This window comes from Osmerus mordax, chromosome 18 (genome assembly GCF_038355195.1).
Source record: "Osmerus mordax isolate fOsmMor3 chromosome 18, fOsmMor3.pri, whole genome shotgun sequence".
NCBI lineage: Eukaryota > Metazoa > Chordata > Actinopteri > Osmeriformes > Osmeridae > Osmerus > Osmerus mordax.
The window spans coordinates 14,720,890-14,745,887 of record NC_090067.1 but is presented as its reverse complement, the minus strand read 5'-3'; the positions used below and the strand labels follow the sequence as shown (position 1 = coordinate 14,745,887).

The window sequence follows — 24,998 nt, the reverse complement described above, 5'->3', positions numbered from 1 at the left end:
AAAACACCAGGCTCATTGGTTTTCCTTCCTTCTCCTATTTGATTGGTTAGACAGTCATATGACTGGAGTCACGTGATGGAGATACACTACGATAACATAATGTGCATCCCGGAACCATAGGAGCAGCCCACATATTCGTTATTATTAAAAAACAATTGTATTTCTCTGGAGCTGTGGGACAGTAATAGGCGTTAGACCAGAGGACATCGTGCACTAACGACAAGCTGGATAGTAGCCTACCTGACCATGTTTGCGCAGGCAGCTTTTGTTTGGCTGTGCGTCACTCTCCTGTTGTCAAAAACCGCCGCCCGGTATGAAGCGAACTGGGCCAGTTTGGATGCTAGGCCGTTACCGTCGTGGTACGACGAAGCGAAGTTTGGGATCTTTGTACACTGGGGTGTGTTCTCGGTACCAGGGTTCGGCAGCGAGTGGTTCTGGTGGCACTGGCAAGGACAACCAACGGACCCGAAGTATGTTGACTACATGAAACAGAACTATCCTCCAGGGTTCACCTATGCCGAGTTTGCGCCCCAGTTCCAAGCCCAGTTCTTTGACCCGGAGGAATGGGCCGATATATTTCAATCTTCCGGTGCCAAGTGAGTCAATTCTTTTCGTGTTTATATTTTTGCTTCCAAATTACAAATTAAACGGAAAGACTTTGCCAGATCCCGCAAGTTATACGAAATTCATCTGTGATTTCAGGTACGTGGTTCTAACCGCCAAACATCACGAGGGCTTCACAAACTGGCAGTCTCCATACTCGTGGAATTGGAATTCCGTCGACACCGGGCCACACCGAGACCTTGTCGGTGACTTGGGAGAGGCAGTACGCAACAGGTATAAACAAACCTTTTCTCATATATATTTGGGATTTTATCGATGTTTTAGGTAATTGTCAGTCACAACACAACCACAGAAATAATGTTAACTATTATTTTACGGATTTGTGTTAATTATCCGTCACACCCAGGTCGTTGCACTACGGACTCTACAATTCACTGTTTGAATGGTTTCATCCCCTATACCTGGCAGACAAAGCGAATGGCTTCAAAACTCAAGACTTTGTTTTCCATAAGCTGCTGCCAGAGCTTTACAACATGGTTATAAGGTAAAAGACACCCTAAAATTATGTTACACTAGTGCACAGGGCCCGTGATAAAATTGGTGGCACACACACACAGATTCCTGGAATTGTATATAGGGCACAATGCCCACAATGATGTTGGTGGCACACACAGATTTCTGGAATTATAGCCAGTTTAGTGCCTGTGATGCAGCTGGTGATGACAGTTCTTCTCAGTGGCTTTGGTACCTATATTTCTCAGATTGCAATTGAAATTCTCTGTCGTCTCTGGAAGTACTTGTTCAACCTCCACACAGTAGCGGACTGGCCATCGGGAGCACCGGGAGAATTCCCGGTGGGCCGAGACACTTCTGGGCTGGAGGACTGCTTGCCTTATAATTTAACTAACTACTAATAAAAATGTTGGCAGAAGATAGTGACACGGTTGGCCGGCCCCCCTTTCCCCCAGGCCGGTTGGTCTATTCCAAATGAATGTCTGTGCAGCCCTTAGCCCCGCCCCCTTTGTCTTGCTTACACATGACATTTAGTCATTTAGCAGACGCTCTTATCCAGAGCGACTTACAGTAAGTACAGGGACATTCCCCCGAGGCAAGTAGGGTGAAGGGCCTTGCCCAAGGACACAACGTCAGTTGGCATGACCGGGAATCGAACTGGCAACCTTCGGATTACTAGCCCGATTCCCTAACCGCTCAGCCACCTGACTCCCCGGTGACAGTGACACTGACAGATCAAAATCTAGCATGTTACATGCTGAGTGTTGTGCAGGTACCACACACACGCACGTTACATGCTGAGTGTTGTGCAGGTACCAGCCGGAGCTGATCTGGTCTGATGGTGACTGGGAGGCCCCTGACACCTACTGGAACTCCACACACTTCCTGGCCTGGCTCTACAACGACAGCCCTGTAAAGGTGCAGAACACTACACACACCTGCTGCATACACACCTGCTGCATACACACCTGCTGCATACACACCTGCTATATACACACCTGATATACACACACCTGCTATATACACACACCTGATATACACACACCTGATATACACACACCTGCTATATACACACCTGCTGCATACACACCTGCTATACACACACCTGCTATATACACACCTGATATACACACACCTGCTATATAAACACCTGCTATATAAACACCTGCTATATACACACCTGCTATATACACACCTGCTATACACAAACCTGCTATATACACACCTGCTGCATACACACCTGCTATACACACACCTGCTGCATACACACCTGCTGCATACACACCTGCTGCATACACACCTGCTATACACACACCTGCTGCATACACACCTGCTGCATACACACCTGCTATACACACACCTGATATACACACACCTGCTATACACACACCTGCTACACACACACCTGCTATACACACACCTGCTACATACACACCTGCTACATACACACCTGATATATACACATCTGATATATACACACCTGATATACACACACCTGCTACACACACACCTGCTACACGCTAAGTTTGCTTGTTATTTTGGCACCCTGATAAAAGTCCTTGGTCTAACCTGGTTACCCCAGCAGAAAGGTTGTGGATCTGCCCCTGATACCTACCACACAGAGATACAGCAATACATTGTGGATCACATCAATTTCATTGTAATTTACTGTGTTTGTGGTCGCCGTAAAAGGTAATCATTTAGGTTATTCAGCATGATTGGTGATTGTATTGTATTCGTATCCATCATCCTTCAGGACACCATTGTGACCAATGACAGGTGGGGGGCGGGCTGCTCCTGCAAACATGGCGGCTACTATAACTGTGCAGACAAGTACACGCCAGGAGTCCTGCCCAATCACAAGTGGGAGAAGTGCACGTCTGTGGACACCGCCTCCTGGGGTTACCGTAGAAACATGAAGATGTTTGAGCTGATGGACCTGCCTGGTATTATACAGGTGTGGGTTTGTGTGGGCTCTCTTTCTCTCTCATTCTTGCCCTTTTACACAGGGCCTGCAGGGCAGCTTATGCTCACACATCCAGAAACCTCTCACCATGCTTCTGACTTAACTATGTTTCTTTAGGGGGCACTCACAAACACCATGCTTCTGACTTAACTACCTTTCTTTAGGGGGCACTCACAAACACCCGGCTCTGACTTAACTACCTTTCTTTAGGGGGCACTCACAAACACCATGCTTCTGACTTAACTACCTTTCTTTAGGGGGCACTCACAAACACCATGCTTCTGACTTAACTACGTTTCTTTAGGGGGCACTCACAAACACCATGCTTCTGACTTAACTACGTTTCTTTAGGGGGCACTCACAAACACCATGCTTCTGACTTAACTACCTTTCTTTAGGGGGCACTCACAAACACCATGCTTCTGACTTAACTACGTTTCTTTAGGGGGCACTCACAAACACCATGCTTCTGACTTAACTACGTTTCTTTAGGGGGCACTCACAAACACCATGAACGCAGGAAAAACCCTGACATCCCTTCTTCGCTGTTTGTTCATTGCTGTTGATTTTAAAACAGGACCTGGTGACCACGGTTGCCATGGGAGGTAACTACCTGCTGAACGTGGGCCCCACCCCAGACGGGATACTGCCCCCCCTGTTTGAGGAGAGGCTGAGGGGCATGGGGGCCTGGCTGGGGGTCAACGGGGACGCCATCTACGGCTCCCAACCCTGGAGGGTGCAGATGGAGAACACCTCCCTGCCAATCTGGTGAGGGGGAGGGGGGAGGGGGAGGAGGGAGGAAAGAGGGGTGGGAGGGGTATGAAGGGGAGGAGGGATTAGGGACTCACTGTGGGAGAGACCCTCTGATGGCTTCTGTTTGTGTGTGTGTCTCTCCCCTCCCTCCCCCTCCTCTCAGGTATACTTCTAAAGGGACCAGTGTGTATGCCTTTCTTCTCACCAAGCCTCCGACAGCAACACTCAAGCTGTCTGCACCCCTGACCAGCGAGACCACCACAGTAAGGCCATCTCTAGCTTCATCAACATTATTGTGCACGACATCTGTATTGCTACAGTGTTGACCTGTGACCATGCAGGGCCAGGCCCTAACCCTGAGCTATAGTGTTGACCTTTAACCCTGTACCAGGTGACCCTGCAGGGCCAGGGCCTGAGCTATAGTGTTGAACTTTATCCCTGTACCAGGTGACCCTGCAGGGCCAGCCTCTGAGCTATAGTGTTGACCTTTAAACCTGTACCAGGTGACCCTGCAGGGCCAGCCTCTGAGCTATAGTGTTGACCTTTAACCCTGTACCAGGTGACCCTGCAGGGCCAGGGCCTGAGCTGGGCTCCCCTGCTCCCCTCTGGCCTCATCGTGTTGCTGCCTGAGCTACCCTTCACCCCTGGCCAGGCCTGGATGCTGCGGCTGGATAGTGTGCAGTAGATCCACCTGGAGGCTGCAGCACCAGCGTCTGGTACTGCTGCCTCAGTCAGACTGACCTGATGATGGGGTACCAGCAACTAGGACGACAGTCTGGTGGCTGTGCAGGTGTGAGAGTCCTCACATGCTCACAAGGATCACATTTGTCAGTAGTTTAATTGTACTGCGATGCTCTGAATGAGTCAGATTCATATTTTTATGACTTTGTCACTCTCCCTAGTCCTTTTTGAAAAGCCTTTGATTGTTAATTGCGATGTTTTAATCAGCCGATGGTTGTTTTAATCAGAAGATGGTTGTTTTAATCAGAGGATGGTTGTGAATGAAGGTTTTAGGTTTAGTGGTGTTCTCACAGGCTTCACTTTATCTTTCACTTCTCTGTGGGCAAAATTGGGTTTTAAAATGTTTTTGCATAAAGAAATTCTGTATTATATTTGACAATTTTGTAAAATATTTTCAAAAAAAAAAAAAAAACATTTTTCAGTAACGGGTGGATGGTTTCCTATTTAGCAGAAGAGGTGTGTTGGGTTTTAAAGACAGGTCATACTGATATAGGGTCAAGTCATACTGATGTAGGGTCAGGTCATACTGATATAGGGTCAGGTCATACTGATGTAGGGTCAGGTCATACTGATGTAGGGTCAGGTCATACTGATGTAGGGTCAGGTCATACTGATGTAGGGATCATACTGATGTAGGAGTCATACTGATGTAGGGGTCATACTGATGTAGGGGTCATACTGATGTAGGAGTCATACTGATGTAGGGGTCATACTGATGTAGGGGTCATACTGATGTAGGAGTCATACTGATGTAGGGGTCATACTGATGTAGGGGTCATACTGATGTAGGAGTCATACTGATGTAGGGGTCATACTGATGTAGGAGTCATACTGATGTAGGGGTCATACTGATGTAGGGGTCATACTGATGTAGGAGTCAGGTCATACTGGATTCAGGGATTCAACTTGAAAGAAAAACCAAGACAAACACGTATCCTTTTTAATTTCACTCGCTAAAAATAGCTTTATAATAATCATATTAATAGTAATAATAGAAGCCATTAGAAAATGTTGGACAACGGTTGCCAGGGATACATTCTGTGTTGGGTAAACCACATCACAGTGTGCCATTTCTCTGGTTTCAGATAGCAGTGTTTTCTACATATCTATCTCAGTAAACATTGATCAATAAATTAATATCATTATATATGTACAAAAGAAAGAGATATACACAAGACACCAAACATAATTATGATTAATACTTTAACTGTGCTACACTCTCTCCCATTGGTTGGGACATCTTCAGGCCACCCCCTGTGGAGCTCTCTCGACCAATCAGGATGGGTTTTTTCATGCATCTGTGCATCCATTGGTGGCTTAAACAGGTTCTTCACTATGGCATCACTATTGCTATATCCTCCTGTCACTCCACTTAACAAAAGCAAAAATCAGATGATCAATTTTCAGACTAACATAAAAGACACTGACACTGTTTGGTGAGCACATCTCCTAGCTTGGCACAGAGTCAAACGTGTATAAAAAATGAACATGAAACTGCCATATTTTGAATCCAAAGAACAGTTTCTGTGTGAAACCTGCAGGCGGCCTGGGGATGACAGGAGACGCCGAGAGAGAGAAGGGGAAAGGGTTAGGGTTACTAACCCTAACCCTAACCCTGGGGATGACAGGAGACGCCGAGAGAGAGAAGGGTTAGGGTTAGGGTTACTAACCCTAACCCTGGGGATGACAGGAGACGCCGAGAGAGAGAAGGGGAAAGTGGAAATAGGAGAGGAGTTTGTTTTTGCTACATTATATAAATACTACTGAGAATCTGGGAGGACACTGGTTCTACCTCCTCCAAGACCGGAAGTGACGGAGTCTGACGGCATACCGTGGACGCTGAGCGTTCTGTCAGCCTGTCCGTCCGTTTCTCATGACGCCCTACACGGTCACCATGGTGACGGTGTACCTCCCTCTACAGTAGCAGCCAAAAGTGATCTCCCTAGAAAAGGCTACTTTGACTGGACACAAAACACGCCCTTGATTACAGGTTCCCATATAATTTAAAATTACAATATTATTCAGAATAATGACAGCAATGGCAATAATAAGTAGTAGGACTAATAATTATACTAATAATACTAATAATTTTTCTATGTCATATTGTTAAGATTAACGTCCATTGGCAACATAATATTTATATGTAGTTAAACATAAGGGTGATTAGTATATATGTAATTACACAGTAATTACTCTGTTGTTGTCTACAAGCCCACACGGGTCCCTGTGAGCCAAGGTTACTGTGTGGACGGGCCATGCTACATCACACACACGCTACCACTGAACACTTCCACCTGGGACTACAGCCTTGTCACTACAAGTCTAGGAGATACTGGCGATATACTGGTTTTGGGCTCAGTGTGACTATAGGCCTCTCCAGGATGCAGGGTTAGGACAGGCTACTCTGAGACTGTGCCCCTCATTTTTAGAATGCTTTCCCAAGGCTCCATGCTTGTGTTCTAGAACCTGGGCTAGAGGTTGAGGTACTACGGCGGGTTTGGGATTGTCCTTCTGTTCCAGAACGTTGGGATTGTCCTTCTGTTCCAGAACGTTGGGGTTGTCCTTCTGTTCCAGAACGTTGGGATTGTCCTTCTGTTCCAGAACGTTGGGATTGTCCTTCTGTTCCAGAACGTTGGGGTTGTCCTTCTGTTCCAGAACGTTGGGATTGTCCTTCTGTTCCAGAACGTTGGGGTTGTCCTTCTGTTCCAGAACGTTGGGATTGTCCTTCTGTTCCAGAACGTTGGGGTTGTCCTTCTGTTCCAGAACGTTGGGATTGTCCTTCTGTTCCAAAAAGTCTCTGAGTGTTTGTGAGTGCTGGGGTGACCCCAAGGAAAGAAGACCAGCCCTACTGTCAACAATGTTCATCAACTGTGTAGAACAACGTTTGTATGGCAACCACAATCGCCCATGGAAAGAAAAACGTGTTTCCTTTGTAAAAGGCAAGATGGCCATTAACAAACTACATTGCTAACGACACCACAACTCACTTGGGTTTAGCCATCTCCCATTATTAAATAGTTTGAAATAATAAAAAGAAAGATCAAGGAGAAAGAAAACAGTCAGTGGATGGATACCAAACTGAGGCCTGTTTACTTCTCCTAGTATCCCTCCACGGCAGTCCTGTCAGAGGGACTAGAGTTGTTCACAGTGACTCAGCTGTTTGTGCTTGATTCAAGAGGGTTGTCTCACACAACTCTGAAAAAGCTTTTCGACACAAGATCTCAAGGTGGCATTTTAAGTTCAGATGCAATGTTCACATAAATATGTGTGTGCGTGCATGTGTAAACGTGTGTGTGCATGTGTGAACGTGTGTGTGTACGTGTGAACGTGTGTGTACGTGTGTGTGCATGTGTGAAAGTGTGTGTGTTCAATAGAAGCTAGAACAGATCTAGGTAGTGCTAGAAAAGAGTCTGTAGGCTAACGGAGGCTATCCACCAGATAAACCCAGAGCATCCCTGTTCTGGAGATACTTCATTAAACAGTTTTTCAAGTAAAGAGAATGTTAGTGTATCGTTGATAGATGGACTAAATATTTCACATGGCTGTATCATGGATACGATATAAAGCATGCAACATTGAAACACCATACAGCAGGCTTCTCTGTGTTCTTCTAACCTCCAGTATATGAAAGAGTGTGTGTGCATGTATTGGTGTGTGAGCGGGTGTGTGTGAGCGTGTGTGTGTGAGATAGAGAGAGAGAGAGAGAGAGAGAGAGAGAGAGAGAGAAAGAGTGTGTGGAATAAAGTGATTACATGTAAGAAGTTTTAGTTAATACAGTCAAATGTAAAACACAATATCAATTCTCTTGAGATAATGCACATGTCTGTATAATCTATATAATGCATAAAGCTGTATAGATCAAATGAAGCCCACACATGGTTAGGCACACAGAGTTAGTTCATAGAAGGATAAGAGAGGGAGGGGGATGAGGAAGAGAGAGAGATGGAGGGGGAGAGGAGAGAGTGGTGAGGGAGAGAGGGAGAGACAGAGAGGGCTAGGTAAGGTGTAAAGAGCGAGTGTTACCTGGCAGAGTTCTCTCTCCAGTTTGTACCCTGTGATCATCATCAGTCTGATGAGTACACGTACAGCGTCTGAATATGCCACATAGTAGTAATATTACACGATGCTACGTATAGATCATAATACTGTATTTCACATTATAGATTCTCTTTGTACTGTACATATATATTGTACTCTTCATCTCTACTACTCTATAAATGTAAATAACGTTATAAAATATACATCTCCAATTAAAATATTTCATTTTCATTACAGTCCATTTCAAATATTTAGAAAAAAAGCCAAGTCATGCTTGTGAGATTCTGTCTCTTTTCAAAATGGAGGATTAGGGTTTATATGTTGTTGTTTTTTTCTTTTAAATTGAGCTTCACGTTTTTGCCACTGTCTCTCTGTCACAAGCAAACATACAGTTTCTTTAAAATGAAATTGTCAAAAGTATAAACTACAATGGGACGACAGTTGGATCATGCTACTGTACTATGCTTAGAGAAACATACCATACCATCTCCTTGGAGACAAAACAAGATGGAAAATGACACTCACAAACATGAGTGCACACATAAACCTCTTTTCAAGGGCAACCAACTCATCAATAATTCCATTGTTACTGCTCCTATAGTACACCATGTGAGCCACACACACACTGTCATCCTGCTTCCTGTTTACCAGCCTTGTAGTTCTGGAGGGAGGATTCATCTTATAATATAATACATAGGAGATTGGCTGTGTCCCTATGGGGATGAACTGGAGTGGATTCCCCTGTTTGGGTCACACACTTGACAGGAGCGAGGGATAGAGGAAAGGAGAGAGGGATAGTTGACAGGAGAGAGGGTTCGAGAGGAGAGAGAGTTAGAGGAGAGGAGAAGAGAGGATTAGAGGAGAGAGGGTTAGAGAAGAGAGGAGACAGAGTTAGAGGAGAGGAGAGGGATAGAGGAGGAGAAGAGAAGAGAGAGGGTTAGAGGAGAGGAGAAGGGAGGAGAGAGGGTTAGAGGAGAGGAAAGAGGTGTGAAGGGAGGGGAGCAAAGAAATCCTCTGCAGATGTTGTTGAGATTCCTCTCTGCTCTGATTGGGTGAATTGTTGAGTGTTACCCTGGATGATCTGGAGCTGACCAGGTGATACAGTGCGAATTCTTAAGAATGTATATCTCTCGTATAAAAGTATACAGATACATCTTTATCTACATCTGTAACTGGCAGGGGACCAGGCAGACCCACCTCTTGTGATGGAGTCAGGTGGCTGAGTGGTGAGGGAATCGGGCTAGTAATCCGAAGGTTGCCAGTTCGATTCCCGGTCATGCCAACTGACGTTGTGTCCTTGGGCAAGGTACTTCACCCTACTTGCCTAGGGGGAATGTCCCTGTACTTACTGTAAGTCGCTCTGGATAAGAGCGTCTGCTAAATGACTAAATGTAAATGTGATGCTCAGCGCCCAGCAGGAACCAGTTGGCCACATGGGGGCGCCATTGTCTCACAGTGAAAGAAGGAACCCATTCTGTAAAGTCTCAAAGCGCTTAAAAAACAGCTTTCAGCCGCCCATCCCACTCATCCACATTAAAAGGTTCAACATCAGAAAGATGTTAAAAGCAAACATGACAGGATTCTGCTTATGATGCTCTCTGGCTGTCAGATGTGCACAGCTACGCTATGCTACACTCCCACTAGCACATGCCAGCTGCGTGTGAAAACACACATGCCTTCAGCCTTCAAAGAGCTTGATAGAGTCCACACACAGAGCGGTGAATGTCAGGGTTAGGAAGAGATGCTTCACTCAGAGGAGAGGTCAACAGTGCATCCTTCGGTAGACAAGCACTGACTGGGGTTTCACTGCAGACTGGTTTCTGTTGTCTGAATACTGAGTCTGCATCACCTGCATCCCACAGAGGACCTGTCTGAATACTGAGTCTGCATCACCTGCATCCCACAGAGGACCTGTCTGAATACTGAGTCTGCATCACCTGCATCCCACAGAGGACCTGTCTGAATACTGAGTCTGCATCACCTGCATCCCACAGAGGACCTGTCTGTTCCAAATACTTTTTTTTAAAGGAAGTCCCTCTCATGAAAACGTAGTCAAGGTTAATCTGGGGTCATCTGTTGTGTCTGTTTTGATGTGAATAATAGATAAATGTCTATATCGAACCGTGTTCTATCGTTCCTTTTGGAGCATTTGTTTCCTCTGCAGGAGCACCACTATGAGGAACACACACACACTCATGCCACAAGCACTAGACTCCTCCCACCAGCCTCTCCTCTCTTCCTCTACTTTGTCTGATTCAGAGTGATTAAAGTGGGGTGTCAGGTTGACTGTCTCCACGATGGTTTCTGAGGTTTGTCTCTGTGATTCATGGTGAGTACTGGAACAGCCTGGGCCGGGTGCTTCACCAGCACTGTCCAAACAGGGGGGTCAGATGTAGCAGGAACATGTAGGGCGAGAGGAAGGATGAGTCATGGAGGATGATTCTAGTAGGAAGAGGTAGTTAGGAGAAAAAGTAGGTGGACAGGGCTTAGAGAGACAGAGAGCAAGAGACTAAGAGAGAGAGAGAGACAGACAGACAGACAGACAGACAGACAGAGAACGAGAGAGACACAGAGACAGAGAGAGAGACAGACACAAAGAGAGAGAGAGAGGCCCAGTCCGTTCACAGCCTAGTCTGCGCCTCTGGGATGAAGATCTCGATGCTGTCAGCGCTCTCCGTGGCTGAGTTCTGTCTGAAGGAAGCGGCCCTCTTGGTCTGCAGCCTCCTGCGTGTATCTGCCAGGTCCAGAGACTTCTCCTTCAAGGGCAGCATCCTGGCCCCGCCCCCGGCCCCGCCCCTTGGCACCAGCAGCCCCGCCCCCACACTGTCCGCACGCAGGCTGCCTCCCACCCCACCCAGCGGTTTCTTGGGTAACGGAGGAGGTGGCTTATTGTCATCCTGTTATGCGGGCAGAGGTGCGATGATGTCATAAATGGAAAGGGGGGGGGGTGATCATAATGTCATACATGGAAATGGGGGGGTGATGATGATATCATAAATGGAAAGGGGGTGAGGATGATGTCATACATGGAGAGGGGGGTGATGATGATGTCATACATGCAAAGGGGTTGATGATGTCATAAATGTAAAAGGAGGAGTGATCATTATGTAATAAATGCAAAAAAGGGAGATTATGATGTCATAAATGGAAAGGAGGGTAACAAGGCCATGACAGGGAGGGGCGTGTTAGGTTTGTATGCACACAGAGGTAAGACCACGTTATATCATTATATTTAAGATTAAAACAACACATTTCCGGACAAGGGCAGGATTGAATACGGATGAATATGGATCAAAGCATGAAAATAAATAAATAAATGAACATGACAGATGGAGAAGTGGAAGAGAAAGACCAGAGTTAGTTTTCATAGAAGGAACTGGTTGGTAACACACACAAACACGTCTACTAACTGACTGGAACTGAAATAGACGTTCCACTTCAGTGATACTGAAATGTCATGGAATTATTATACGATTCAATTGTTCTAAATCATATTTTTATGAACACTTTAATTTCAGTTACGATATCTATATATATAAATGTTTATGCCCATACTGAAGTCTCATCTTTCTATACCACACACCTCTATTACGAGATCATCCCCAGTTTGAGACATGCTAACCCTATTTAAATAGTATAATAATGTAAACATTGATAAAAGAAGCAGCAAAGCTGGTTGAAGGCCTTGTATCGACCAAACATTTAGAAACAATTCCATTCAGGAGCCATTTTGTTGCTGAAACTTATCTGGAGGAGGAAAAGGAAGAAGAAGAGGAAGAGGAGGGCTGAGGGAGGAAAAGGAGGAAGAGGAGGAGGGCTGAGGGAGGAAGAGGAGGAAGCGGAAGAGGAGGAGGGCTGCCACCACCCCGGCACCACTCACCTTCTTGTCAGGCAGCAGCTTCCAGCCGGAGTCCTTCAGTCTCTGGAGGTCCTGGAACTGCAGACACACGTCGTCCATGCTGAGCTGCAGAAGGTCCCAGCAGCCAGCCAGGTCCTGGGGGGATGGGGACGGGAATGTAGACGGGTCCTGGGGAGGAGGAGGAGGGGGGTGGAGGGGGGGTTGATTTAAATGTATTTGAAGCTTTGATTTGGATCTCTGATATACACATACACACACTCACACGCACGCACACACACACACACACACACACACACACGCACACACACGCACACACACACACACACACGCACATTCACTCACACACACACACACACACTCACTCACCACGCTCTGTTGGCACAGGCGGAAGAACTGTTGTACTTTCTGAGACATGAGCATCTGGGCAGCGCCCACGGCACTCCTGATCTGCTCCAGAACTACACACAGCACAGGAAGGGGACAGGAAGTAGGAAGTAACCAGGAAGTAGACAGAAATCCATCCCATCCTCCCTCCATCCCTTCCTCCCTCCATTCATCCTGCTTCAGTTCCTCCCTCCTGCTACAGTGCCTAACCCTCCCTCTCTAACCCTTTTCTCCCACTCTTCTATCCACCTGTTCTCCACCCACCTTCCTCCGGCAGCTTGTTGTCCTCCGCCTCTCGCTCCATGCTCTGGCACCATCCCTCCATCCTCTCCACCTCCGTCTGCAGCAGGCGCAGGAAGATCTCTCCCTCACGGGGGCAGGGCGAGGCGCGGGTGGAGTCGGGCAGGCTGCCAGGGCCCTCCAGGGAGGACAGGAGAGGCAGGGGGGAGTGGGCACGCGGGGGCAGGGGGGGGTGCAGGGGGGGGCAGGAGTCTGGGGAGTAGCCTCCCTGGAGGTGAAGAGGAAGAGAGGAGGAGGAGAAGATGAGAGGAGGAGGAGTAGGAGAGGAGGAGAGGAGGAGGAGAAGATGAGAGGAGGAGGAGTAGGAGAGGAGGAGGAGAAGATGAGAGGAGGAGGAGTAGGAGAGGAGGAGAAGATGAGAGGAGGAGGAGGAGAAGATGAGAGGAGGAGTAGGAGAGGAGGAGGAGGAAAGGAGGAGGAGAGGAGAAAGGAGATGAGAGGAGAGAGGAGATGATTGCTATAATATATGGAAGCCTACCCCCAGCCTGCTCACCTCTCGGTAGACCCCCAGCACCCCAGCCCCCTCGACCCCCCCAGCCCCCGCAGCCTGCTCACCTCTCGGTAGACCCCCAGCACCCCAGCCCCCTCGACCCCCCCAGCCCCCGCAGTCTGCTCACCTCTCGGTAGGCCCACTGGCCCTGTGTGTGCACTGTGCGCTGGTACTCTGCGTACTGGCCGGCCGACTCTGGCTCAGAGGAGTGCCTCTGGAAGGAACAGCTGAACTGAAGGCCCCTGTCCTGGGCGGGGGCCCCCAGTAGGAAGCCCCCCTCTGGGCCCAGGTCTGCCTGTACGGCAGCCGTTACACTGTTGGAACGCCGGAAACGAGCCCTCCTGGGGGGAGAGACAAGAGGAGATAGAGAGAGCATTTAGAGAGAGAGAGAGAGGTTATAGAAAGAGAGGAAGAGGAGAGAGGTGAGTGTTATAGAAAGAGAGAGACAGGAAAAGTTATACATGATAACCTAGATGTGTTCATTTACACTGCTAATTGAATCTGAGGGGAGCTGGATGAGGAGAGCTGGATGAGGGAAGCTGGATGAGGAGAGCTGGATGAGGAGAGCTGGATGATGGGAGCTGGATGAGGAGAGATGGATGAGGGAAGCTGGATGAGGAGAGCTGGATGAGGGGAGCTGGATGAGGAGAGCTGGATGAGGGGAGCTGGATGAGGAGAGCTGGATGAGGAGAGCTGGATGAGGAGAGCTGGATGAGGGGAGCTGGATGAGGAGAGCTGGATGAGGAGAGCTGGATGAGGAGAGCTGGATGAGGGGAGCTGGATGAGGGGAGCTGGATGAGGGGAGCTGGATGGAAGTGTGTGTGTGTGTGAGTTCACCTGATCTGTAGGTAACAGGGTGTATTATTAGGACCAAGGTTACGTAATGTGTAAAAACCATGCTGTGTGTATGATTTGAGGTAGTCATGGTTACAATTATCACTTTACAGTATCAGAGTGAGAGAAAAACAGCGCAATGCCTGGGACACACCGGCTGCGAAGTGCCTGGAAGTGCCTGTAAGCGTCACAATCGGCTGCGACTGGCTCAAGGCTGTTCACACCAGACGCGCATTTCTCCGCGCCGGTCACCAAGTCTTTCAGCTACTCTGAGCGTTCCTTTTTCACATGTAACGCTGACATGGTACATAAACATGGCATAGGCTATATTTAGGAAACGTGTTATCCCAACAGCCGCCCCAACAGCATCCTAGCATTGATCCTTCTCTAAGTTGTCCTTGTAAAAATCCCTGTGCTTTCCAACTTCGAGAATTAATTTGATGTCGTCCATCTCCTTGAATTTCTCGCTGATTTTAGAAATAGACTTGGGGGTTCTCTCTCGGTAGACTGTGTCTGTACGCGTGTGTGTTGTGTGCAACGCGTGACAACTCGTTTCTCTCAAACAAACACAACAACTACGGGCATGCTGGCTCAACAGATCAATCCGTTTATCTTCATTTGTTTTTATCAGGGTAACCACATGGAACGGCCGTTCGTTACCAACATTGTGTAGTTAGGTTTTATATAGAGTGAATATTGGTAAAGTACGAAGGCCTCCAAAGTAATATTAAAAAAAAAATTATAAAGTCTACAACTTTACAAATGTTCACCGTAGTCTACAATTAATGTAGTAAAATCTTAATAATATGTTTTTTTATTCAAATATGTCAACTAATATGGTGTATTTCATCATCCTGCAGCCGATTTCGCAAGCGTTTCGCGAAATAATTCAACCAGCTGCCAAAACGATCGCTGCCGGTCGCAGGCAATCGCGGCCGAAAGAAAAAAGGCGGCGCTTCCAAGCGCTTCGCAGCTAATCGCAGCCAGTGTGTCCCAGGCGTTAGAGAGAAATAGAGCGAGAGCCTGGGTATATTACATTTACATTTAGTCATTTAGCAGACGCTCTTATCCAGAGCGACTTACAGTAAGTACAGGGACATTCCCCCGAGGCAAATAGGGTGAAGTGCCTTGCCCAAGGACACAACGTCATTTTGCAGAGCCAGGGATCGAACCAGAAACCTTCTGATTACTAGCCCGATTCCTTAACCGCTCAGCCACCTGACTCCATATTAGGATGATGACTGACTCGGATGATGGTGTGTTAGGAGTACTTTGATGATTATGGTGATGAGGGTGAGGATGATGGTGAGGATAGTGAGGGTGAGGATGGTGAGGATGATGATGGTGAGTACCTCTTGTCATCCTCCACCTGCACCCCTACAGAGTGGACGTCTCTCAGGCCCTCAGCCTCCGAATCTGACAGGGTCTCTGAGCTGTCCACCTTACACACACACACACACCTGTTAGACGGACTGTACAGTTAAAATTGTACAACCCTCCATCCCCCCTCCCCCTCCCCCTCAACCGCCCTCCCTCGCCCCCCCCCCTCACCCCCCCTCACCTGCACAGCAATTGACGGCCTCCACCTGTGTCCTCTCCCGTCCTCCTGCCCCACCCCTCCTCCTCCAGACCTGCACAGGGCCACGCTGTTCTGGGGGAGGGACGCCTTCCCCAGGCTGCCACCAGCCCTTCCCCCCCTGCCCCCCCTGCCCCCCCTGCCCCCCGGCCCCTCCAGCAGGCTGTCAGCTGAGCCGCTGTGCCTGTTCCTCATGGTCCCCCCGCCCGCGTAGGGCACCAGCTCCCTGGACCCCCCCTCCAGGCTCTCTGCTGAGTTGCTGTGTAGCCGGCCGTGTCCCCCGCGTGGAGCGGTACCTGTGTAGTAACCCCCTCCGGCCCTGGACGTCTGCCCGGAGGAGGGGCCCTCGGAGCCCCCCAGGTCCACCGAGTTGCTGTGCTGCCGGGGGTGTCGGGGCCCCGAGCCCTGGGGGGCCTGTGGGGGCTGGGAGGGTGGGGGCTGGCCTGTGCTCTGGAAGTAGGCATCCTGGGTGGACTCTGTGGAGCTCTGAGCATGCACAGAGAGGGAGGACTTGGACATGCGCGGGGGGAGGGGGGGAGGGGGGCCACCCTTTCGGCTGGGGAAGACTGGAGAGGGGAGAGGCAGGGGAGAGGAGAGGGGAGGCAAGACACAAATTTTGAATTTCAACCAATGGCAGGTCGGAAAACTTTATGGACAGCAAGTCAACATGTAACAGAGGAGGGAGCCTTACTGTAGGACAGAGCTGGAAGGAAGGAAGGAGATGGAGAAAGAGGGATGGACATGGAGAGATAGCGATAAAGAGATAAAGTCATTATTAAGAAGAGCAAATCTTGGTTTTTCAGCATACCAACATCCTCAATTTCAGAGATAGAGGCTGTATGGTTTGTTTTGTTGGTTTCATTTTCAGAGAAGAAAGGGAGAGAGAGGGAGAGAGAGGGAGAGAGAGGGAGAGGGGAGAGAGAGGGAGGGAGAGGGAGAAAGAGGAGGGACACAGATGCAATGACTGTCAGGGTACTCTCCTTAGAGCTAACTTTACTCGTTTTTTAAGACGATAAAGCAATTTCCTGAGAGGAATATTAAACCTGAGAGGAATATTAAACCGAAGAATTGAGAGCATGCAGACTGTAAATATACCCTTTCCTCTCTCTCTCTCTCTCTCTCTCTCTCTCTCTCTCTCTCTCTCTCTCTCTCTCTCTCTCTCTCTCTCTCTCTTTCACACTCTCTCTCTCCTCTCTCTCTTCTTGGTTCTTTATTTTCAACCCGCCTGTCTCCAAGACGTGATGAGCCTCCAGGAAGACAAGCTCCCTGCAGTGAATGTGTGCATGTGTGTGTGTGTGCACATGTTTTTGTGTGTGTGCATGTTTGTATGTGTGCGTGTGTGTGTGTGTATATGACACTTCTCACAGGCTTTAATACATCTCAGGGGGATTTGCAGGTCTAAGCCAGGAAATATTAGCCCTCTAAAACTATCGTACTGTAGAACACACACACCGTGGACAGGATCTGTCTGAGAGAGAGGGAGGGAGGAAAGATAACAGGGATTGAAGGAGGGAGTGGATAAGAGAGGTGAAAGGTAGAGACCAGGAGGAGAAGAAAAGTGAAGCGAGGGGAGAGGAGTAGAGAGGGGGATGAAGGGAGGGGAGAGGAGGAGAGAGGGGGATGAAGGGAGGGGAGAGGAGGAGAGAGGGGGATGAAGTGAGGGGAGAGGAGGAGAAGAGGGGGATGAAGGGAGGGGAGAGGAGGAGAGAGGGGGATGAATGGAGGGGAGAGGGAGGAGAGAGGGGGATGAAGGGAGGGGAGAGGAGGAGAGAGGGGGATGAAGGGAGGGGAGAGAGGAGGAGAGAGGGGGGATGAAGGGAGGGGAGAGGAGGAGAGAGGGGGATGAAGGGAGGAGAGAGGGGGAGAGAGGGGGATGAAGGGAGGGGAGAGGAGGAGAGAGGGGGATGAAGGGAGGGGAGAGGAGGAGAGAGGGGGATGAAGGGAGGGGAGAGGAGGAGAGAGAGGGATGAACTCACCAGCTACGCTCTTTAAGCTTCCCTGAGGACCCGACATGGAGAAGACAGACAGGCAGTCGTCGTCTTGGGAACAGCCGGCCTGGATGGCGCGGACGTAACTATGGCTACGGGTGCGGAAGGATCCGGGCAGGTCGAGGGCCTCCACAGCAGGAGACTCCGCCCCCCCAAACATACTCTCACACACCACCTCAAACTGCCGGTTCAGACTGTTCAGACTGGCCCCGAACTGGACAGACAGAGCACAGGGTCACACACACACACTCATGCTCTCTCTCTCTCTCTCTCTCTCTCTCTCTCTCTCTCTCTCTCTCTCTCTCTCTCTCTCTCTCTCTCTCTCACACACACACACATGCTCTCTCTCTCTCACACACATGCTCTGTCACACAGTGCTGTAGGTGAGGGGTGCTACCTGTGAGCTGGTGAGAGAGCGAGTGTAGCTACGAGATCGACCGTGGCTCTTTGGGTGGGAGTCTGTACACTGCTGACAGGAGGACCTGGAAACACACACTGTTGCTTTACACTCACAAACACTGATATGAGATGATCTGCTTGAAAAGATGTGTGGATGTGCTTGCGTGTGAGTACTGAGCCCTACTTGGGGGTGCAGGACCTCTGGTCCATGCTGACGGACCTCCTGAAGGCGTCTCTCTGAGCAAGGGCGGAGGTCCGGGGGGAGGCCGGGGGGAGGGCTGGGGTCCGGGGGGAGGCCTGGGGGCTGTCCTCTCCGCTGTCTTCGTCCCCCATCGCCTTGATGTAGCTGCCACTCCTCATCCTCCTGCAGGGGATCTCACCTGGGAGCACTCCCCACTCACCTGAGGGAACCTGACACACACACACACACACACACACACACAGGTAGACACACACACACAGGTAGACACACACACACAGGTAGACACACACACACACCCACACACACAGGTAGACACACACAGGTAGACACACACACACACACACACAGGTAGACACACACAGGTAAACACACAGACACAGGTAGATACAAACACACACAGATATATACACACAGATACACACACATGAGAATGCACACACACGCATAGACACACACATACATACATAACATGGGAGTGTCATTACTGTAATAAATCTTGTTTTCATAGTATGATGCATACAGGTTAATCACCTACCTAACCCAACATCACAGGTTAGTACAGGCTGGTAATCACCTACCTAACCCAACATCACAGGTTAGTACAGGCTGGTAAACACCTAACTAACCCAACATCACAGGTTAGTACAGGCTGGTAAACACCAGGCAGATGTACTTGATGTCTTTTGCTGTTGCATCATCCAGAGGTTGTGTTATGAGGAAACTACTTCGTGTTGGCAACATGTGGGAACCCTCTACAGCGTGAGGTGTGGTGCCCTCAGAAGGAGGAGGGTCAGACCCTGACCCCTGACCCTTTAATATGACCCCTGACCCTTCAACCTGACCCTTCAACCTGACCCTGACCCCTGACCCTTTAATATGACCCCTGACCCTTCAACCTGACCCTTCAACCTGACCCTTCAACCTGACCCTGACCCTTTAATCTGACCCCTGAGCCTTCTGCCTGACCCTTGCCCTGACCCTTTAATATGACCCCTGACCCTTTACCTTGACCCTTTAATCTGACCCTAACCTCTGCCCCTGTTGTGCTTAGACTGTATGCGGCTCACCTCAGTGGTTACCACAACACACACACACACACACACACACACACACACAGACAGACACCTATCTGGATGTGCATGCACATGCACACATGTAGCCTACATTAAGGAACACAAACTTGCACACACACACATGCTGCACCAGAGAGCAGTAATGAGGATGGGTAGAAACAGAGGTGAAGACTTACAGAGAGCGAGAAACTCTGACAACTAGAAAAACACTGATACAGAGAGAGAGGGAGAGAGAGAGAGGTAGAGAAGGAGGGAGAGGGAGGGAGAGAGGGAAGGAGTGAGGGAGAAGGAGGGAGAAATGGAGAGAGGTAGAGAAGGAGAGGGAGACAGAGAGAGAGAGAGAGAGAGAGGGATAGAGAGGAAGAGAGAGAGAGAGAGAGAGAGAGAGAGAGAGAGAGAGAGAGAGAGAGAGAGAGAGAGAGAGAGAGAGAGAGAGAGAGAGAGAGGGGGGTAAGCAGACAGAAACCAAAAAGAGACAGACATATTTTCATCAGTATATTTGTGTGTGCGTGTGTTCTTGTGTGTATGTGAGTGCCTGTGCATGTGTGAGTCACTCATGCACACACATTAACACACACACGTGCACACATGTTAGTCCTGGGTGCATGGCTTTGTCCAGCCAAGTGTGTTTTTAAAGGTCATCACTTTAAAGAGATGATTCCGTTTAATCTCTCTAGCTCGAACCCCCTCCCCCTCCCCCTCAGCTAGGGGTTACTATCTCACTATCCTACTTCCTCGTATCCCTTTTTTTCCCAGAGAAGAAAGGAGATATAGGAAGAGGGCAGGAGGGAGAGACAGAGAGGAAAGGAGATATAGGAGGAGGACAGGAGGGAGAGACAGAGAGGAAAGGAGATATAGGAGGAGGGCAGGAGGGAGAGACAGAGAGGAAAGGATATAGGAGGAGGACAGGAGGGAGAGACAGAGAGGAAAGGAGATATAGAAGGAGGGCAGGAGGGAGAGACAGAGAGGAAAGGAGATATAGGAGGAGGGCAGGAGGGAGAGACAGAGAGGAAAGGAGATATAGGAGGAGGGCAGGAGGGAGAGACAGAGATTCACCACAGTGTTGGCTTTCTGTCCTCCACCTTTCAGAGCTGTTAGTTTAAACACTCAGCATCCCCTCTCATCCCCTCATCCTCTCATCCCCTCATCCCCTCTCATCCCCTTATCCTCTCATCCCCTTATCCTCTCATCCCCTCATCCTCTCATCCCCTCATCCACTCATCCCTTCATCCTCTCATCCCTTCATCACTTGATCCCCTCATCTCCTTATCCTCTTATCCCTTAATCCCCTCTCATCCTTTCATCTTCTCATTCTCTCATCCCTTCATCCTCTCTCATCCCCTACTCCTATCAGAGTCCACCCTCCCCTCCTCCTATCAGAGGACACCCTCCCCTCCTCCTGTCAGAGACCACCCTCCCCTCCTATCAGAGACCACCCTCCCCTCCTCCTATCAGAGACCACCCTCCTCCTATCAGAGACCACCCTCCCCTCCTCCTATCAGAGACCACCCTCCCCTCCTCCTATCAGAGACCACCCTCCTCCTATCAGAGACCACCCTCCCATTCTCCTATCAGAGACCACCCTCCCCTCCTCCTATCAGAGGCCACCCTCCCCTCCTATCAGAGACCACCCTCCCCTCCTCCTATCAGAGACCACCCTCCCCTCCTCCTATCAGAGACCACCCTCCTCCTATTAGAGACCACCCTCCCATGCTCCTATCAGAGACCACCCTCCCCTCCTCCTATCAGAGGCCACCCTCCCCTCCTCCTATCAGAGGCCACCCTCCCCTCCTCCACAGCTGAGGTCCTGATGAGAGCTCCTGTCGCTCCCTCCTGTTACTGTAGAAACACAGCCGGCATGGTGGAGCACCGTGTGTGTGTGTGAGTTTGACTGAGTTTCTGTGTGTGAATGTGTGTGAGTGGGTGTGTGTGTGAGTTTGTGTGTGCGGTACAAAGACATTGACAGTAGATGTGTTCAAATGACTAGAAGCAATTGAGGCAGAGAGAGCAGGTGAGAAAAGAGAGAGACTAAGAGAAATGGAAGAGATTGAAAGACTGTGAGTTTAATAACCAGTATGCATGTGTGTGTGTGCGCGCATATGCGTGTGTATAATGTGTGTGTGTGAGTACGTGTGTGTATGAGAGTGTTTGTGTGCATGTAAGTGTGTGTCTCAGCTGTGTGTTCATCACTCATCCCAACAGTACTGTTGTACTCTGTTGTTCTCAGTCTGGACCCTCACTGTCACACACACACATACCTGCAGGTAGTGGAAGTTCCTCTCCTTCATCTTGTTGTCCATGGGAACCAGAGCCTTGTCCAGGGCCCCGCCCCTAGTGGAGGGGTACACCTCCCGAGCCTGGCTGACTGTCATAGCTGACCAGGTGCTCCTCTTCAGGGAGGCTCCACCCCCCTCGCCTCCCGCCAGCATCATGCTGGTGCACGCCATGCACTCCCCCTGAGCAGGAGCAGGCAGGGCCCCCTGCCCCCCTCCTCCTCCCCCCCCCTCCCCCCCCCCCTCCCCTGGGCTTCTTCAGTGTCAGCTCCTGAATGGCTGAGTCCAGGCTCTCGTGGCCTGCCAGGTAGCCCCGCCCCCCCCCTGGGACCACCCCCAGTAACCAAGAAGCTGCTGTCGCTGTCCAGGTTGTCGTCAGAGCTCCACCACCCCGCTGTCCTGCTGCGGTGCCGCCGGCCAGACTCGTGCCGGGAGTCTCCGCTCCTGCTGCGCTCGCGGGACTTGCATCGCCGGGCGGAGCGTGACTGGTGGCCAGGGCCTCCCCCCTCCTCCCCCCCACTGCGGTGCCCACCCCGGTACTCCCCTCCTCCACGCGTGCCATTGTGCTCCCGCTTGGACGGCGCCTCCAGTGAATGGGACTTTGCGAAGAGTCGCTGGACAGAGTGGACAAGGTGGCGGATGCGAGAGGGGCTCTCACTGCGCTGCTCCCCGCTGGCCGAGCGCTGGTACTGCAGAGTGTGGAAGCCGTCCGGCTGGAAGGGGAGTTTCTCAAACTGTTCCAGCAGGCCGGGGGGGATCCGGTGCACCTTCCCCCCAGGACCCACCACTGTGGTCAGGCACTCCTCGCATGAGTCGTACCCCTGCAGGGGGGGGTGCTGGCTGGGATGAGAGCGCGGAAAGGTGCCTCCCCCAGAGTGGCCATGGTGCCTCTTCAGGGCCAGGGGCTCCGGGGGCCCCCCAGGGGGGTAGTACGACTGGTCTTGGTACTGTTCAGAGGGGTGGTGGTGATGGTAGTCCCTGCCCACCCTGGGCTCGCCGTCCTCGGGCATGCAGTGGCAGGGCCCTCCCCCAGAGGAGTGTTGGGACAGGCTGCGGCTGGGGTGGCTCCTCATGGGGGCGTGGTGGGCCGGCCGGGCCGACAGGGGGCGCTGTGGGCGCGACAGGGCTGCGCCAGTCTCACCTGAAAACAGGGAAGAAGAAACCAGTGGTTAGAAAATCATAGACATAATAAAGAGTAGACGCCGCATCAACCGCTACTGCCTACTGGCGCTGACGAGCCGTGGGGCCGCCATCTTGGAACGGGCACCCGCTCCACTCAGTGTCATCTGTTTGGCTGGGAAAATGAGCTGTCAGCGCATTTAATTAATCATAACCAAACTGAATTTCACATGGTTTGCTTTGCTGCAAAGGTCAAACATGTAGCTATGATACAGGACATGGTGATGTTAAATCTTACTGGTGAAAGTAATCCCCCGAGCCCTGTTTGCGATTGTCTGCCGATCTGAGCAGGAATATGCTGCACAGTGCTGACATCTTGGTTATTCTGATGCTACGCATCTAGGAATTTGCCCTGTCCAAGATGGCGGCCGCATTTCTCGCGCCCAGCAGCCAGTGTGGCGTCGACTCTTTATTATGTCTACGGTTAGAATGCCTACTGACTTCAGAAAGCAGGAAATATGTGTTTGTGAGTGTGTGTGTGTGTGAGAGTGAATGAGACAGAGAGAAGAGAGAAAGATACACACAGACACTGAAAAGGAATTAACCTATAAAAATTATAACTACAGAGAACCCAAATTTCAAACTTTACACATTTGTGTTTGAAAACAACTCCAATCTGCAGGCTGGTGAGAATCCTTCAATCCTTGTTTTAACATTCTAGTGAGGACTGACAATTCACTCCCTTTGTAATGGGTTAGAAATACTAACCCTACTAAACACTAACCCTAACTAACCCTAACCCTAGTGAGGACTGGCAATTCACTCCCTTTCAATCCCTAACCCTGGAGAGAGAGAGAGAGAGAGAGAGAGGGAGGAGGGGGAGAGAGAAAGAGAGAGAGAGAGAGAGAGAGAGAGGGAGGAGGGGGAGAGAGAAAGAGAGAGAGGGGGAGAGAGAAAGAGAGACAGAGAGAGAGGGAGGAGGGGGAAAGAGAGACAGAGAGAGAGAGAGGGAGGAGGGGGAAAGAGTGACAGAGAGAGAGGACAGATGTTGAGATAATGTTCTGTTTTCCTTGATTGGCTGAATAAGAGCTTCCACATAGGAAGAGCTAGAGATCCAGCCGTGTCATTGGTGTAGCCGTGACAACAAGCTTTTCTGAATGAGTTCCATAAGGAGGCCACAAGCTGGAAGGGCTGAGTGTGTGTGCGTGTGTGTGGGTGTGTGTGTGTGTGTGTGTGTGTGTGTGTGTGTGTGTGTGTGTGTGTGTGTGTGTGTGTGTGTGTGTGTGTGTGTAAACCAATACTTCATATGCAACATGCTGCTGGGTGTCTTGAGAGTGTGTGTGATTTGCTTGTTTATGTGTGTTATGTGTATGTATGACTTACTCATGTTACTCACACACCTCACCTCACACACACCTTACACATACCTCACACACACACACACCTCACCTCATACACACACCTTGAGGAAAGAATACGGCAAAATACAATGTGTAAGAGTAAGGGTATGTAGCGTGTTGAATCTGTCTTTGTGCAATAACATTCTTATTCTCCACCTCTCTCTCTCTCTCTCTCTCTCTCTCTCTCTCTCTCTCTCTCTCTCTCTCTCTCTCTCTCTCTCTCTCTCTCTCTCTCTCTCTCTCTCCTCCCATTTTCCCTCCTTCTATCACCCCCTCTCTCTGTATCTCTCCCTCTCTTAGTCTGCTCTTGACCTACTTCCTTCAATCCTCCAGTCAGTTTCCGTGGAGCCTGTGTCTCATTCTGCTTGTCTCTGCTTGTACACACACACACGCCAGGGCTTGAAATGAACTTTTTTTACTTGGTGGTACTGGTGCTCCCAATTTTGAAAATGTTGGAGCACCTACCGAATATCAAGGTAGCCTGGTCCTAACCAGACTCTCGTACATTTCATTTGTACAGAGAGTC

At 49.9% G+C, this 24,998-nt stretch overlaps 2 protein-coding genes across 2 annotated transcripts; one reads left to right on the top strand and one right to left on the bottom strand.

The window, feature by feature from the left end:
* The first annotated feature begins 92 nt into the window (after positions 1-92).
* Positions 93-4,908, top strand: LOC136961904 (tissue alpha-L-fucosidase-like). The gene is made up of 8 exons (XM_067255399.1): positions 93-596; positions 703-837; positions 971-1,108; positions 1,890-1,995; positions 2,834-3,034; positions 3,621-3,811; positions 3,960-4,059; positions 4,356-4,908. The coding sequence occupies exons 1-8, from the start codon at positions 247-249 to the stop codon at positions 4,479-4,481; spliced, it is 1,347 nt and encodes a 448-aa protein (XP_067111500.1). The 5' UTR covers positions 93-246; the 3' UTR covers positions 4,482-4,908.
* A 6,288-nt stretch (positions 4,909-11,196) lies between these two features.
* dlgap3 (discs, large (Drosophila) homolog-associated protein 3) lies at positions 11,197-23,026 on the bottom strand. Its single transcript, XM_067256068.1, is given in 13 exon segments — positions 11,197-11,472; positions 12,456-12,602; positions 12,801-12,892; positions 13,083-13,326; positions 13,736-13,949; positions 15,795-15,883; positions 16,004-16,584; positions 17,995-18,220; positions 18,404-18,488; positions 18,590-18,816; positions 21,939-22,203; positions 22,205-22,284; positions 22,286-23,026. Coding segments are annotated over 13 exon segments (3,267 nt in total).
* Positions 23,027-24,998: the final 1,972 nt, after the last annotated feature.

Excerpts from the sequence above, each read along its gene's own strand:
- LOC136961904 (XM_067255399.1), top strand. The coding sequence starts at position 247 with ATGTTTGCGCAGGCAGCTTTTGTTTGGCTGTGCGTCACTCTCCTGTTG. Across the intron at positions 597-702 it reads TTTCAATCTTCCGGTGCCAA|GTACGTGGTTCTAACCGCCA; the intron begins GTGAGTCAATTC and ends CTGTGATTTCAG. Across the intron at positions 3,812-3,959 it reads AACACCTCCCTGCCAATCTG|GTATACTTCTAAAGGGACCA; the intron begins GTGAGGGGGAGG and ends CCCTCCTCTCAG.